At 42.4% G+C, this 17,422-nt stretch overlaps 1 protein-coding gene across 1 annotated transcript in view; it reads left to right on the top strand.

The window, feature by feature from the left end:
* Window positions 1–17,422, top strand: part of AFF3 (ALF transcription elongation factor 3) — a 316,925-nt gene that overhangs the window by 237,215 nt on the left and 62,288 nt on the right. Inside the window, exon 9 of the mRNA XM_058019201.1 lies at window positions 7,282–7,322. Coding sequence (XP_057875184.1) covers window positions 7,282–7,322 — 41 coding nt within the window. The remainder of the gene's footprint in view (window positions 1–7,281; window positions 7,323–17,422) is intronic.

Consider the following 17,422-nt stretch of genomic DNA (forward strand, 5'->3'; position numbering starts at 1 on the left):
CACTAATAATTAGTGCTGTTTGTAACATCCCAGCTGTTAAAGGCTGTGTTTCTGTCACATGTGTGCGCACACTCAGGCATGCACACACTCACAGCCTCCCCAGGAGCTGCCTCTAGCTCCCTGCAGGGCAGAAGGTCAAGCTCACTTCTGTCCCCTTGGCCATTGAGCCTGGGCAGGGGTGATGCCAGCACCACCATCAGCATGAGGAGCTGGGTGAGGGAGATGTGGTGCACAGAGCGGGGAGACAGCAGAAATAGAGAGAGGCAGCTGAGAGCCTGTCAGAAAACAAAGTGAACACAAAAAGGGGAAAGAGATTAAGGGGAAAAAATTAATGAAGAAAATAAATTGTGGGGAGAAAGACATTATAAAGGGAGTAGAAACTATATTAGAACATGATGAGAAATAAGTAAAAAGATTCAGAAGCCAATCCATCAAAACTACCATTTAAGAAAAAGAGACTGAGGAACCATTGGTACAATTTCTCCTGCATCTAGGATGGAAACTGCCTCCTCTGAAGTCAGTGAGAGTTTAACCACTGGTTTCAATCAGCCTAGGATGTTACTCCTGTCTTCTTTTTTATTTCCTTGCACAATCCAAGCGAATACTTGGGTAGTAGCAAATGCATCACAGTTGCTTGACATAGCATATTCCTGGGAAGGGTTACCACTATTTGGAAAATTTAAGTCTTTCCCCTATTTTCACATATTTGGACTTCTCAAAAAAAAATCTACTTTAATTTCTGAGCTTTCAGACTTCCTAATAAATCTTTTAAAGCCCATGGCACAACACTGACAATTCTTGTCTGCAATAGCCTAAAGTGCAAGCAGCACTTCAACCAAGTTACTTTTTCCTGGATAAGGAGACTACTTCTGTTGAGACAGAAGGGGTTTTCCAAGGTGACTGCTGCTTTGTTTGCAATGACTGAGACCTTCCTAACACTGGCATTGGAAATTAACCATTTTATTAATGTAAAATAACAAGGATTTTTCTTCTGCTCATCTCCACTGGAAAAGATTAAAGTTAGCTCATCTGTGTTGAAACCTTGCTTGGTTTTTTGGGGCTAGACTGCAGGAAAAATCTGAGCAGATGCAGGACAGAAGACTCAGCATTTATAGATTTATAAAATTCTCTGTATGGTTAATACCCATGCTGATTATACAGCAATTTGGAGATCCAAATCACTTTACAAGTATTAACTACTTAATACAATGCCCCTGAGAGGTATTTAGGTAGAGCTAAGCAAGAATTATTATCTCCCTAGAACTGACGGGGAGACTGTGACTGAGATGTGGCTTGTTTGAAGCCACACAGCAAGTCAGCTGCAAAGTCAGGATTAGCACTTGGGTCTTTCACTCCCAGGTGCCATGTCCAAGTCACTAGACTGTGTTGCCCCTGAAGATTAATAAGGATTAATGGGCAAAGCAGAGTAGAAAGAACAATATATGCCAAGAATATAATAATAAAACTCCAGGGTGAAAAATTAATACTGAGGTGTTGAAAGGCCTCAGAGAAATCATGAAATCCAGAAGGAGTTTTACAGTTTCTTAAAAGATGTGGCTCTGATGATAACCAACTCCAAAATGGGAAGAAAGGAAGACCCTTTTAAGTCTTACAGTCTGTAAATCTTAAATAAATATGAACCAGACAGTGAAAATCACATTCATACATTTATATTGCAAATTTACAGAGAAACACTCAAGCTGCAGTTTACAAGTGATTTTAAATCCCTCAGAAATCCACACTGGAAAGCAATCCTCAAGAAAAGCCCTTAGGAGCAGTGGGGAGTACAGAATGATGCAGTGAGAGAAGGCATGCCAGGAATCACTTATGATAAATTGCCTGACCTGATCTGCTTGAGCAACTTCCTGTGGCCACAAGATACTCCTGGGCATTTAACCAGAGCAAGTCTGTGGGTGCAGGAGGTTCCCATTACCTCTGTTTTCAGCCCTGATGAGCAGCTCTGCACTCTTCAAGGAGAACACTGAAAACTGGAGAGGGTTTCAAGACATGGGAGAAAGATGCTTAACACATTGGGAGGACGTGGCTTGGAGTGAAAGATACCCACAGGATGAGCTGAGCCTGTCCAGAGCAGGGCTGCTGCAGGACCACAGCCTGGAAACACCTGGGCAGGGAGGGAGAGGAGCTGGGAGGCTGCAGGGCAGCTCTGTCTCACAGGCACAGGTCTAACTTCCAGCACAATGAGGTGTTTATAAACTCATCTTAGCATGGAAGGTGGAAAACTCTGCTTGTGGTTCACAATAAGAGAATTATACAGAAGTTTTGCTCTGGGTCCACAACAGCACCCAGGTTTGAAGCAGAAAAAAAACCCCCACTCTGTTGAGTCCCATCACCCAAACTGCGCCATGCAATCGGGTTGTGCCCTTGACAAAAATTTCTTCCTGGCTTCACTGGCTTTAGAATAAACTGCATTTAAGCTAAAAACAAACAAAACCTTTGGAAATGAAAACAGAATCAACATGGAAGACATGTGAAGAGTGAAATGTGAAAGAAGACAGATATAAAAGTGTTTTTCCTGGTTTGGTTCCCAAATGGCAGTATATAGTAATGACATCTTTCCTTAACCCTGGCTTGGAAAAACTGTGTCTACAGCTCATTAACTGCAGTCCAATACAGGGCGACATCCAGCACTCTGGGTGGTTGCTAATATGAGAGCTGCTGACTTAGGGCATAAATGGTTCACTGCACAGCTCCAGGGCAGCACCTACCACCCAGGGAAGACAAACAAGATGGTCTGGAAGCTGTGCAATTTGCTCATGCACAGGCAGCATGTCCCCAGAGAAATGGTTCAAACTCTCACCACGTGTACACCTGTGCCATCTCAGGGACGTCTCTGCTGTAGCTCGTGTAACTCCATACAATCGCTATAACTGAGCTCTCTCACAAAAACAACACTTAATCCACAGGACAGGCAAAATGGAAAGCAAAATGCCTGAATCTGCCAACAGCCAGTTTATTGGCTTTTATTTGCCAAAGGTTGCTGTGGGTGAGGTATAGGAAAATGCATCTACAGTCAGCCCGCAGTGCCTCCAAGACAGTCTTCCAAGCCCTGCAGAACATACTTCAGTAGTTTTCATTTGTTTCTTATCCAAAAATGCCTGTGAGCCCAGCAGTTTATGAAGCAATCCTTTTGCAACAAATTTAAAAAAGAGGGATTTCTGGGGAACACTCTTAACACTCCTGTATCTCCATCTCAATAGCTGTATTCAACCCGTTCTGCTCACTGCTCAGTCCCAATTACAATGAGCTAGCTCACTGCTCAGTCCCAATTACAATAAAAGTATTTAATTTCCTCTCTGATTTCCCTTCAACAACAGATTGCAACTTGTCACACTTCAAGCTAATTTTGGTAGCTCGTTTAACACACACTGAAACCTAAATATGTTCCCAAGCTCTGGCTCATTGCAATAAAGGATGGAGAAAGGAGATGAAATCTCTGGAGGCTAAGAAGCCGACCATGATTACTGCTGGCTGAAAACTTGTTTTGTCCCAGTAGTCTTGGGGTGCAGCTAGAATATTCCATGAATGATTAATAGACTATCGACAGATCAATGAAGCTCTGCCCTAAATGTATCTGAACCAGCTCAGCTGGGGATCAAAGAAGCCTAACCAGCCACTGTCCTGCAATTTGCAATTCTTGATGTAGTGAAACAGCATAATTCATACTCATTTACTGTGGCTGGTTTCTCTAGCTCAAGTACCTGAGACACGGAGTGATTGTTTTTTTCCCTTCCCTGCTTCCTACTCAGCATTTAAGTTACTATGTGGTGAGTTGGCCTCCAATATCCGTGTTCATATTGAGGAGAATCTTCCTCCATTTAGTAACCCCACTGATTCTAAGAACTGAAAATTCAAGATTATGTTCCTTGCTAGTGAACACATTCTACCACTTATCAAGAGAATATTAAGCTTCCCATAAAGCACTTTTTAGTGCTAAGTCTTGGAGATATTTAAATTCTGTCAGCAATATCAAAATTATTTCTTACCCCAAATTTCTATAACCAGCATAGTAACCTACTTCCAGGAATAATAAAGACTGTAGAACATATTCTCAGATTTCTTGATGGATGATGAGTTGGCCTCAGTAAAGTTGTTAACGATATAAAATAAAATGCAAATTAAATAGCACAATCAAAATGTAGCTATTAAACAAATAGTCATGCAGGCATTATATGATACTAAGTACCACCCCTTTGCTTACATTGTTAGATAGATAATACCAGCATATTAGAAATATAATAAATCACAAAAAACTGTTTCTATAGCTGTGAGTTCCTCAAACTATGGGTCATAACCCTCCATGGGGATTCCTGAATGAGTTTGAATGGGATCACAAACTGTTAGCAAGAAGCGAGGGCAGATATTTTCCCCTAAATTGAGTAGCCCAGTCCTGTGGCAAGGAGGGGAACAGGAGAGCAGACTGTAATTAGTGGCTGCAAGTATTTATACTTGCTAGGGAACTGCTAACTACCTTTAATTACAACAGCTCACTTTCTCCAGGAGAGGGGAGCAATATAGACTAGAATTAAAATTGCTGGATAGTTGCTAACTGCCTTTCATTGCAGGCAATAGATCTGTTTCTCCAGGGAGGAAGAATAAACTTGTGACTGGATCTTATTCCCCCATCATTTAGAAATGGGGCCATTACCAACTCAGGGGGTCACACAAATATGCAGTCCAACACAGCTGTATTTCCAGCCTGTCTAAGAAAGAAATCAATAGTCTCATTTAGAGAATGTGTGACCACCAGACGAAGACTGAGGTGCCCCATGCAATCTGCATTGCACCTCAGTGAAGAAGGATGTTTATTAAAGGACTTTAAATGAGAGAGTAATTGAAAAAGTAGAATGATCTCACTGAAACACACTTGTACGTTTCTTTCTGTGTCCCTGCCTGTCATCTGAACCCACTCCAGAAGGGAGTGGAAGCAGTGTCAGGTGGAAGTGACCTTACTGGTGGTCATGATCTAATGTCAGCAGCAAAGGTCTCCACTCCTCCCCCAGTGCTGTTCATATTCCCACACTGCACCCTGTGATGTCACACCCTCTCCCTGGGGAAGCAGCTCAGAAAAGGGATCTAGCTTACAAATAACATAGGAGAAAAAAAATAAAAGAAAAGAAAAAAAAGAAAAAAAAAGAAGGAAAATTGTTATTTTTTGATTGGATCAGTTTTCTAACCTGTTGTATTGCACAGCCACATGAGCACCTGTGGTGGCCTGAGCCAAGAGTGGGAAACATGAGATGTGTCTTGAACAGCACTGCCATGTAGTGGCTGTGTGAGATGGAAAGACTGGCCCTGGCTGACATGGGAGGAAAAGAAGAGGTGACCTGAATGCTGTCTACACAACTTGGCCATGGAAAATGGCTCAAATAGTGAGAGAAGCTCCTGAGTTCTGCAGACAAAGATGCAATGTAGTGCAGGCCTCAGCATTGAAGCTGGGCAGCTTGAAATTCGAACTGGTCATAGCCTCCTGCTAGTGGGAGTGATTAGGCATGGGAGCAGAGGAACCCCTGTGGGCCCTGGGTGTTTAAAAAGAGTTTAAGCTATAAGTCATTCTAAAACCTAAGATTTGAGTATCCTCTGAATTCGAACTTAGGAGAATGTGTGACATTGTCCTAACAAACCCCTTGCAGAGGAGAGAGGAAAAATGATGCCACCCCATGGGACTGGAGAGTGGCTGCACACTCTTTAAAGCCTATAGCCAGTGGCATGGATAGTTTTGTATACAAGAGCATGGAAATAGTACGACCTCCTGGAAACAGTGAAAAATACTAGACTTGCCATATTATTTTCCTAACACTAAAAACAATATGTCCATGCCATGAGAAAACTCCCACTGAGCTGCTGAGACTTCCAACCCTTCCAACAGGTTCTCTACCCACTGCAGAAAGTCAACACTGAGGAAAAACCCTCGTGTGGGCCATGCCACTGTGTCTTCTGCCAATCTGGTGGGTGATACACATCAAACTACATCTCCCCAGAAACCCAGCAGGCACAAGTTATTCCAGAAAGTCCCAAGAGAAGAAATCTTGCTTCTAGAATCAAGTGGAAACTCTTCCCACTCTTGTCAGATCTTCAGGCATCCATTCAAGGGATCATTTCACATCTTTCTGTGAAATACAATATAACTGCAGCCACAAGTCAGGTTTTCTCAAGTTGTTATTTGCAATTTGTCAGCAGCATTTTTGCCAAGCCAGAAGGGTTACATCCATACTCTCTGGTGCTGAGCAGGATGCCTGTAAGTCATCTAACTTGTTTGGAAATAGGGATGCTGGCCCCAGCAGGCTGCTAAGACAGGAAGAACAGTTTCAAAACATATTTACTGGTAACTGCAATGAGAAAATAAACTTTAATTTCCCTTCCCCTTGACTGTCTGTACTGCTTAGTTCTGTGCCATGTGAGGCACTGCCTGGACAGGTGCAGCTGGGGATAGGTCACTCTGGGCATGTCCAAGTGGAATGGAGTCTTTAAGGCAGATTTTCAAAACATTATGGATTTCATCTTTGCTTAGCAGCTGATTACTGTGCCAAAGCCATGAATCACCACTTGAAGTGATTGAAGGAGGGGGAAAAATAATATTATAATATTAGTAAAGTGGCAGACCAGCTCAGGGATATGCTTTCCAGTCCTATTAAACTTGAGAGGCTACAGTTTCCATTCCCAGACCTGGTGCTTAACACAAGAACCATGTTTCCCCACCGCATCCAAAGAGTTGTACTAGGCAAAAACTGAAGCGCAAACCAGCAAAAGGTCAACCCTGTACTGTGGAGGCAAATGCTGCCAGCAGATCAACATGGCAGTGTTCATGAAAAGCCTGCAGCAGCTCTGGCAAGCTTGGCAAAATTTATAATTCATCGCAGAGGAACCAAATATGTGATGTTTGTTTCTGTGGAAGAATGGGAGGAGACTAATGGTAAAGGAGAAGGAGTGGGAGTGGGGAAGCGGGGAGCGGGAAAAGCAGAAAACCGAGCCCTGGCGAGTTTTCAGGGACCTACAGAAAAAAATTGTCTAAATAGAGCAGTTCAGACCTCAAATACCGTGCGGTGCTTGGACAATCTTCTGGGGTTTGGCATTTTAAACAAAGTGTTCTTACATTTACTAGGCTGGAATGTCCATTTGACTATAGACTCTCTGCTACTTTGCTCGTACTTTAACATTTTGGACATGTGACAAAAATGTGTGTAACGCATTTTTTAAAGTGTTGATTGTGCTCGTAATTTTCAAGTCAGAATATAAAATAAACATCTCTGCCCTTTCTTCCAGCAGGCAGCACAGAGATCTGCTCTCCGCGTTCTATCTGACAGGTACATTTTGTCATTTTTATGAACTATAAATTGCTTTATGAAACGTTGAGCCCTATTTATTGTGGCATATAACTCATAATCGGATTTTGTCCCCAAAGTATCTGTGAACTGGGATGTTAAACATTTTGCATGCTTGGATTTGTCATGCATGTGTAGAGTTTATTACTGCAAAAATCACAGTCTTGTTGTATTTCATACAGAGTATGCAGAATCCCTTGTTGTGATACCAAACGAGAGATAAGAAACTTACTGGAGAAGGCATGAATGATGCAGTAAATTCTGAGCTTTAGAGTTTGCTGAGATATATCTGAGCTCATTTCTCAGCAATAAGTACTTCATTTATTCCAGGATGTTCTCTTTTGACTTTTTCCAAATCCTTTCCCTGGGAATTACTCTTCCTTTGATGAGATTCTCTGTATGTTTTATGCACAAAAACAATGCCCTTTTTTACCCCTTAAGTTTTAAGAGATTGGTATTTTGGAGGAATTTAATTAATTTTTTCACTTCTTCTGGAACTGCAGCAGTGCTCCAGGCAGATAAGCAGGGGACCAAATCCTTAGTGTTCAGATTTTACTCAGCTCTTTTTCAAGCAAAAAAATCCATTAACTTCAATGGGAAACTTGCCTGAGTGAGGAATTCGGGATTTGGGCCATAGTAAATGTTATAGTTGGGCTGTAGGTCTGCACAGGTATTTACCTTAAATGACTTTTATGAAAGAGGATTGATTGAAATATAAGGTAGCTTTCTAAGACAGTCCTGATTTCTTTTCCAGTTTTGGGAAAGGGGGTAGGGAAGGGGGAGGAGACACTGTACATTTTAGTGCCTGTGAAAAAGAACTAGCAGATTTACATTTTTCCACAAATGAGGTACTGTGTCACACAAGCTGACACAGAGTAAATTTCCCCATGTCTTGTTGGCAGCCCCCTCTGCTCCGTCTGGCCCCCAGCCCCCCGCCTCCCTGGGAATAAGTGGTAATTGACTCTGGAAGCCAGCTCAGGCCAGGATTTCTCCAGAGCAGAGCCTGTCACTTAGGCTGAATTATATGTTGTGCATGGATGAATAACATTTCTCTCTGCTCGGAGGGTAAGACCGCCAAAATTATTCCTTCCCTCCCCAAGTTTACAAACACTGTTTTGTTTAGAATTTTTTGCCCCGCTTTAAGGGAAAAAAAATTCAGAGTAAAATGTATGGGATGTGGGTGAAATTGCTGGCACAGTTATAGGGCTCAGAAGTATTTGCTGTAACTGGAATGAATGCAAAAAGAAAGTGGAGTTGGAGTCAGCATTATGCCCCTCTCCCTGGAGGTGTGCAAGCTCACTGCCGAGGCAAAGCAGATTTTGCACTTGGTGGGGACAATACCGTGACCAAAGGAAACATGGGGATTTTTTTCGCAGCATTCTCCCCCTGGGCTGCATGTGGAACATTCCTGCAGGAGTGGCCCTGGAGGTAATTAACAAACCCCAAATCCCAGTTTGATTTCTCTCTCCCTGGAAAGAAAAGTGCTGGTGATGGATAGATGTTCCCTACCCCCTCAGAGGTGGTGAGGTAGCTGGGTGCAGGCTGCCTTCATCCACAGAGCAGAAGGGCCTCAGTATTAATAGCCATCATGGCTCAGATTTAGGATTTATGATCAAATATTTCCCTGTCTGGCCCTAAAAGCGTGCTCAGGGACTACAACTTTTCCAACCGGCTCTACAGAAATTTGGCTGCCAGGGTCCCCTCCTTCACCTTCTGGAGGGGGAGCTGGGAAGGCTGGGGGTGCACCCTGGGGGTTTGCCTCCCTGCCACCCATGACCTCACTTCAGCGAGCAAATGGGAGGGCAGGGGGCCAAAATCCCCCACTGTGACAGCAGTTTCTGTCTCTTCTTGGCTAGAGCAAGGATGCCTGTGATGCTGCTGCCCATTAGCTGTGTCCCAGCAGCAACTCAGAGCTCCCAGCCACACACCAGCACTTCCCAGCAACAAGGGAGATGGCAGCTTACTATAAAGCTTTCAGTAGTTTTGCCCTTTTTTTAAAAAATACTCTCCAGAAGTTCCTCTTGCAGTTCCTGCTTTCAGGTTCTCTTAAAGAGGTAACAGCTAAACTAAAAGATGAGGAAAGAAAACTAAACAAACATAAAAGAGAGAGTTTTTAAATCTAGCCATTGATTTCTGTAGTGTATCACATTCAGTCTTGTTTTCAGAATGACACAGTAACCCCCAGCAGATTTATGTGCAAACACAAAGATTAGTGACCCAGAAGCTTGACTGAAACAGCTTTTCTGCTTCCAGAAGACAGGTTGCTCTGCACATGCACTGACTGTTTTGTCAGCAAAGATGCCCTGGCCCCATTAGCTTTTCATTCTCTCATGAAAAGCCCTCGGTGTTTATTCAGCACAGCTTGGTTTTAATTTTATTGTGCTCTTCAGTAAAGTGGTAAAACTATACAGATTACTCACTTTCTGGGACAGAGAAGAGCTGGAACTTAACTCATATACCTTAATGGTATAGAGCTGGTATACTTTCAATTGTCTCCTATATCCACTGCCTGAATAGCTTTCAAGTGAAGAAAAATGCCTGTAACTATAATATCCAGTATGTTCTGTTGTTATTTAACAGTAAGCAGTGTGGTTAAGCCAGGTCTTAAATTTGCTTAATCCCACTGAGCTAAATAGATTTTATTATTGACTCCCATGGTTCCAGAACTCTGACCTTAAGGCTGAAGTTAAAAGCTAATTTTTTTTGCAGTCTGTTCCACTAACCCAGGACCACTTGCTTGCTGGATACATTTGCAATGGAGAACGTCCAGCTGTAAATTACAGCTGTTTGCAATCCTACCCAAACACAACACTCATTATTATTCTTTTGTTCTTTTTAGGCTGAAAAGCCCATCATGGGGAGGCACTGCCTGTGAAATATTAAAGCAACAATAAGAGGCAATTTAGATTTTTTAATAGATCACTTAAGGCAGGTAAGGCAGCTGTCCAAGCAGCCTTAAAACTTTTTGTGAAAAGAGACAAAGTTTTCTTGTTCTCAGGTATCTGCTTCAGCTGTGATTATGCAAAGCAGTTAAACTTGTGATACCCTAAAGTAAGTAAAGAGTCCAGTGACAGCTAGCAAAAACACTCATGTGCTTCATGTCACTCACACACTTAATGTTTGTGTTGGAATGATGTTTTTGATAACATCGCCTTTCACACCATGAGAGCTCTCCACACCAGAAGCTACATGGTCAGTGTACCAGTGAGTGACTCAGCTAGCTGGCTGGCCAGAAAGCTTCATGTGGCAGCATTGTGCAATCAGGGACAGCCCAGGGGAAGACTTGGCTTGGGACAGGTGACCTGGAACCTGGCAGAGAGTGACGGAACTGAGATCACAGCTCCACGGGAGTCAATAGTTGGCCAGAGAAAAGGGTACACGCACAGGACTCGCTGCCACAGCCAGGCATGCAGCTCTCAGCATTAGCACACTGCTTACACTTTCTGGGTTATCTTTGAGAGGAAAAAGAGATTACCACTGAGAGGGAATATATGGATTTATCATTTGTGTCTTGCATGAAAGCTTGGCTGTTTGGAGACCCTGGTGTCTCACATCTGCTCCTTGGAATGGTCTGGACTTTCTCAGTCCTGCTAGTTACAGACTGTGAAGGTGGAAGAGTAATGGTACCTATTGTATATGGGATAGTTTTTGCAGTAGTGGAGAATGTTGTCAATTGGTGAAAAGGGGCTTTAGAAGAAGAGCCTGTGTCAACAGCTTGGAGTGAAAAGAAATAGATAAAACTCTGTAAAACTCCTTCTATTTAATTTGTGAGCAAGACCTGTAGCACTCATCTTTTTGCTGATGGATGTTTTCTCATACCTTGAGTATTACTGGTGTTTATTTAGAATTGTTCTACCATAGCACTAAAGATGTGATGTGGAGGTATTGTCGTGCGAGAAGGTGGAACAGAGCTGTCCCAGGGAAATGCAACAACTTTGAGCCCTACTAAATACTGGAATTCATTTGATGTTTAAAGACAGAAAAAGAAAAGTTTAGATGTATTTTTCTCTTCAAGGAAGTTATAGTGTTTTGCTATCATGACAGCCAAACATTTCCCACCTCCCTATGGGCAACCTCATGCATTTGCTCCCCAAAGATATCTGGGGGAACTCAGTCAGTTCTAGTTCTACAAATATCTGCATTTTGAAAAATATCTATCTGCCAGAAGAAAAGTCTGACTATAATGTCTTACATATTTTCTTTTACTTCCTTGATCTTTTAAGAAACAGTGTGAGGATAATTCGAGCATGAATGTAGAAGGTAAAAAGGCAAGGTGTAGGTCTGTGGTCTTTCATATATTTAATAAGGAGAAAACAGGTCCCATTGCTGGCTGGCAGCATGAAGAATATGCAAAGTGCTATTGGGAAAAAGAGTGTATATGTGTGCAGCATATGAAGTGCCTCAGCATATGATTAACCTCGCTGGGTATGTAGTAAATAGTAGATAACTGTGATCAAAAAAGTATTCGTGTGATTTATCAAACTGAGCAACTGTGCATTTTGCAGTGAAGCAGGAGGTCAATCCTGAAATCTAGGGCAAGTAGAGCAATAGGAAATTGCAGGGACTAAGAAGTTAATCATACTGTTGGACTGCTTCCATCTGGTTTTGAAAGACAGAGTCAGTGCAGTGCTAGCGAGGACGCTTCACGGCAACAGATCAGGAATTAATTTTTTTCAGCAAATCTTCAGCTATCATTTGTGGTAACACAGGCTTATAAAAATGTAATTTAATTTCTTTGGAATAAATCAAATAGGACAAGAAGCATGAGAGTGTTTTTTTAATGTGTGTGTCTGAGGCAAAAAATAAAAAGTGTGAGTATTAGAACAGCAACAATCCAAGAGGAAAGAAACATTAACAATATAAAACCTGGAAGGCATATATGGCCATCCAGTTAAATTGTGCACATAATTTTCTTTGAAAAATCAGTTCACAGTTGGGAAACTTCTACATTTTTATGACCCTTGGAGGCATAATCTTGTCTAACCTGTCTGTCCATCTTCATGAATGTGGATCAAAGGAGCTCTGACCTAATGTTTTGTGGAATTGATGCTCTGAACACCACTTAGATATATCATGAGTGCACAGCTATAGGCAGAAAGTTTGTTAATAAATTCTGTTTACCTTATTATTGATCCTACTTATGATATTTCAGTGAGGTTTGAACATCTGGACAATAAAAGTCCCTGTAGGCAATGAACATGTTGTAAAACAAAAGGGATTTTAACCCTGATAGTAATTCTGGTAGCTAAAACTTGCTTTCTTCAAACAGGTGGGAGAACAGCTGATAACATTATGCCTTTCTTATTTCAGCAGTGGGATAAGAGAACAGAGAGCCCCATACTAGGAGTAACATGTTGTGTTATTTTTAGGGCTAGGCTGCAAAAAGTGAAATGTTATAAATACATTTGTATCTATTTCCTGGCAGTCTGATGAAAGAGAGCTCGGGTTTACTCAGCACCAAAAGCAGGAAACCGGCGGCCGCTCTGTTCGGCACAAATCACCACTTTCATTACCACTTCATTTTGAGAAAAGGTGAAAATTCATAGCAAGCAGCAGCACCTCAGCCTGGTCCAGTTACATGACACGAGTTTGGGGTTTTTGACTCCTGTGTGCCTGTGAGTCGCATCCTTGCTGTAGCTCGGGGAGTCTCCAGAGCAGGTGCAGCAATGCAAAGGAGAAATCTCAGTTCCCTGTGAGTGAGGCAGCAGTCCATGCAGCAGATGGAAGGAGATCCCCCCTTCAAGCTTTAATTGTTCAGTAATCAGCCAGGCACAACAGGGCTTTCTGGCACCAGCCCCATGGATGATGGCATGCTTGCTCCAGTCGGTTTTTCCTGCCTTCCTGCAAAGATGGTTTAGAAATCTCAGCTAAATTTCTGGGTTTGCCTTTGCCACTGGTAAGGCTATCTGCCTTCTGTCCTCTGTAGTTTTTAATTTTGGATTCAAGAGCATTTTCCCCTTGCCCTTGCTTTTCTTCTGACCCTGGCAACAATGGATGCAGAAAGGAAAGGGGAGAGTGGCTTGCTCAGGGGAGAACAGTCAGGTTCTACAGGAGGCCAATCCCATGAAAAAGACATGCTTGTGCTCAGGATGGGCAAGGGATTCCTCAGAGCAGTGTCTTTGTGGGGCCCCAGTAGGGACAGCACTGTGCAACAAGTCTGTGCTTTGGCTGGCCCTTTGTTCTCTGAGGGATGAAGAGGATACTGCACAGATGCAGAACTCTGTCCAGTTTCTTTGCAGGCAAAAAAGAAAATAGCATGAGTTAGTACAAAGAATAAGGTACCCTGTGATTCTTCATGGGGATTAGTTGTGGCTGATCAGGCCTGAAATGCTCCTGCAAGGAGTCACATTGTTTGTGATCTTAGATACTTTGCTCCCCCATGCAGTCCCATCCAGGTGTCTCCTCCGTTTTTCATGACTGCCTCCATTTTGATATAAGTTGCAGGAAAATTTTTATCCTTTCCTCTCTCTTGGAAAAGTATTGGATTTAATCTACCACTGAGGAATGGTTCATACTGTTCTAGGTTTCTTGCATTTCAGTGAATGGAAATGTGTGTTCTTTAAACAGCCTTATTCTCCCAAATAAAAACTGGAGCGTTTGTGAAATTAAACAAAGCTCTTATGGTGGAACAGCTTTTTACCACAGCTATGTCACATGTGCTGGTGGGAAGGCACAGCAGCAGTCCAGCAGGGCACAACTAGCTCCCCCAACACCCTCACTGGCAACCTGATGAGCAGGGAAAGTATTCAGGCTCTGGAACCATTGAAGCTTTTTTTGATGTAAAACTGAGGTCCAAAAATCTCAAATGGCTCATTTTCTGAAGTTACAAGGTTGGGTTTTTTTTGCTCGCTCAACATTTCCAGGGAGTCTGTCTGGTGACATTTTCTTTACAAATTACCAGACCAAACACTTTCTGCTTTATTTTTCATTATTATTGCTTTCTTTTGAGGTTCTGTTTCATGGGTAAGTTCAAAATTGGAGGGCTTTGTTCCAAACTGGAATGGCATGAAATTTCAAATTCCTTCTCCAAATGGAAGGCCTTCCTTTTCTCAAGGACTGTATTTATAGTAGGCTGCCCTTTTTGCAGTCAGAGAGGGGCCAGATCATATTATGACTGTTTGCTCTAATGTGTTTTTAACCGAGAAGTAAAATTACTCCTGGATTGAAACTGGACGTAAAAAATTCTAAGTTCAGACATTGCATTTTTCTAACCTGGAAATTTTATAATTTTGAAAGACAGAAATAAATAGAAATTACTAAAATTAAATTAGGTATTTTTCCACAATGTATGACTTAAACATGACATATGCGATCTTTAACATGGTCTGCAATCTTCTTCCATTTTAGCCAAAAAGAAAGTTGTTTATTTTAAAGGTAGGTATTTTATATCCTAAAAAATTTACTTTGCATAGCAGTGTACCTTCTGTGTTAGATTGTTATCAAGATTTTAAAAGGGTTTTTTTTTCATTTTTGACCCAGACACAGAACTCTTTTTCAGGCTGAAACACTACCTCTCACCCACACATTCACACAGAAGAGAATAGGCCCTTCTCTATGAAAATTTAGAAGCCAAATAATTCACAAGTACCTCTCACCTATTACTTACTGGCACAATCAAACATAACTGCTCTAAATGAACAGTTTGTCAAATAAAATTAAAAACAACCAAAAACAACAACAAAAACCCCCCACAAAATCTAGGGAAGTGCGGGTAAAGAATCACATTATTCTGATTTAACAGATAAAAATCCCCCCTCAAAAAGTCATAGAGACCTGCCAAGTAAATTTATTACTTCGCAATGATCCTTTAAGACCCTTTAATATGATTTTTTTCTGCTGTGGCCCTGGTGTCATGCATACCCAGGGAGGTTTGTGTTGTTTCATGCCCAGGAAGGCGATGCCAGTTGGCGGGGAAGGTGCTGCTTAGGGGACAGCTAGACCCTGGTTCCCAGCAGCCCTAAGGGACTCTGCTTGTCATTCCCATCATCCCCATCTTCCTTTTCTTCCTTCCTACGTTGCCTTTAGAGGGAGAAGAGGAAAACCAGACATGCAGCCTCTGTCACATGCACCTTCCCCTACGTGGCCTCAAATCTCCATGAGTTTGGCCATTTACCGAGGAGACCTTGTCCCAGAACTTCTCTGTCTGCCCATCATGGACCCTTACTGTGTTTCTTGCTCAGGTTGCCCTTTCCCCGTTCCTCAAAACCACTGTGACCCCACTGGGGTGCCTGGATCCTCCCCTGGAGTCCCCATCTCCCACCAGTCTCCTCCAGCAACCCCAGGAGCCGAACCCCTCTGGTCTGCAGTGATGCCCAGTGCAGGGTACCCAGGCATCACCCACTGCTGAAAGCTTCATGTGGCCCCCATCATTGGAGGGGCACAGTGGAGAAACAGCTGTAGAGAGGACCAGCCCTGTTTTGCTTTGTTTGCAGCCCCACAGACACCTGAGGCAGGGTGGGGGCTGGCACTGCCACCCGCCCAGCCAGGGCTGCCCTCGGCTGCCGGCCCACACTGGGACAGCCACGCCATCAGCTGGATAGGGGGGCTCTGTCTGCACCCTGAGCCTTTGCACTCAACTCCCCTCAGTAACCATCACTCTGCCCTGCTAATAATGCCCTCAAATACTGACTTCCTGAAGCCACTTCTTTTCAGGTCACGACGTCCCTTTTTCTACAATTTAATAAGCTTGATACTGACCATGTGGAGTTAAAGTGCCTTTGTAAATATTTGTATCTTCAGTATTATTTCTTTGATAGCAAACACTAGGACAATAATTCCCACATTAAAAAGGCTCTTGGGAAGGGTTTAGGAACTCTGGCCAGGCAAAAATAGTTGCCTGAAGGAAGAGGAAAAACCTTGGAGAATTACCAGACTCTTTTTTTAAATTTTGAGACAAATGGACTTTTCAAACTTTGCCCTGAAAAGAGATCTGGTCATGACCTACTATAAATCTCATATGGCCATTTAAAACCTCACAGTGCTCTGGTTAAACAGCATTGCACCAGACAAAACCTCCAGGGCATGGGGACATTGCTGCGGTTTTTCCCTTTCAAGCTTGTATATTGTCCCCATAACATATTGCCAATGTTCACAGGACCAAATGAGACTGTGGCCTTTCTTTAATGTACTCAGAGCTCTTGTGTCGAGAGCCTGTGAGGTCAACAGGAAAACATGGAATGAAATCTCAGCTGAATATCAGTCTTTCCCAGGCTTCCTGGCAATTTCCAACTTCTCACTCTTTTGTTTTCACTTAATAAGATAGAGCTTGTCCTGTACTCAATTAAAAAAAAAAAAAAAAAAAAAAAAAAAAAGAAAGAAAAGTTGTGAAAGAGCTAAGACTCAGAAAATGAGCAATTTTATAAAAGCCTGGCAGATGCCCAGTCTGCTGAACCTAATAAGAAGCACGCTCATTTTTCCAGTTTGAAACTTTTTGGTGCAAAGACCCCTAGTGCCAATATCTCCCACAGGACTTGTGGGAAGAGCGCCAGTGTATAGAAAAATAAGAGTGCTGGTACTCTGACATGAAAGCTGTAGCCTACATTTTTGAAATAATGGTGTTGAAAAGTGGAGCTCTGAGAAGAACCTAATTTTGGGCTTCTCCAGCTGTCAGATCACCCTCATCTTTCCTATTTCTCCTTCTGCTGGAGGGACTCACAGCACAGCACCTCTCTGTTAAAGATGAAGAGGAAAGCAACAACTGCAATGTCATTTGTGCAAACCCAGAGAACAGTCTGAGAAGACAGCAAAACCTAAACACTCCTTTGAGATTATCACTCTATAATTGATAGAGATGTACTGGTTCAGATGTACCTCTGTTTCAACTTCTCTTTTTACACCATTTCTATATTAGCATATTATGTGCTTGTCAAGTGCAACCAAATTTTAACTTCAGACTGCTGATGTTTTATGAGTATTATATAAATGTGTATATATATTTCCTAAATTATTGTAAAGGATTTAAATGTTGATGAAAAGCAGCAGGTTGTCACCTGATTATCCAGGATTTTTTCCCTTGTGTTGCAAGTGCATCTGCCCCCTCCTGGAGCCTTGAATTATCCCCATGCATATTCTTTATGTGTGCA

The sequence above is a fragment of the Melospiza georgiana genome, chromosome 2 (genome assembly GCF_028018845.1).
Source record: "Melospiza georgiana isolate bMelGeo1 chromosome 2, bMelGeo1.pri, whole genome shotgun sequence".
NCBI classification, from domain to species: domain Eukaryota; kingdom Metazoa; phylum Chordata; class Aves; order Passeriformes; family Passerellidae; genus Melospiza; species Melospiza georgiana.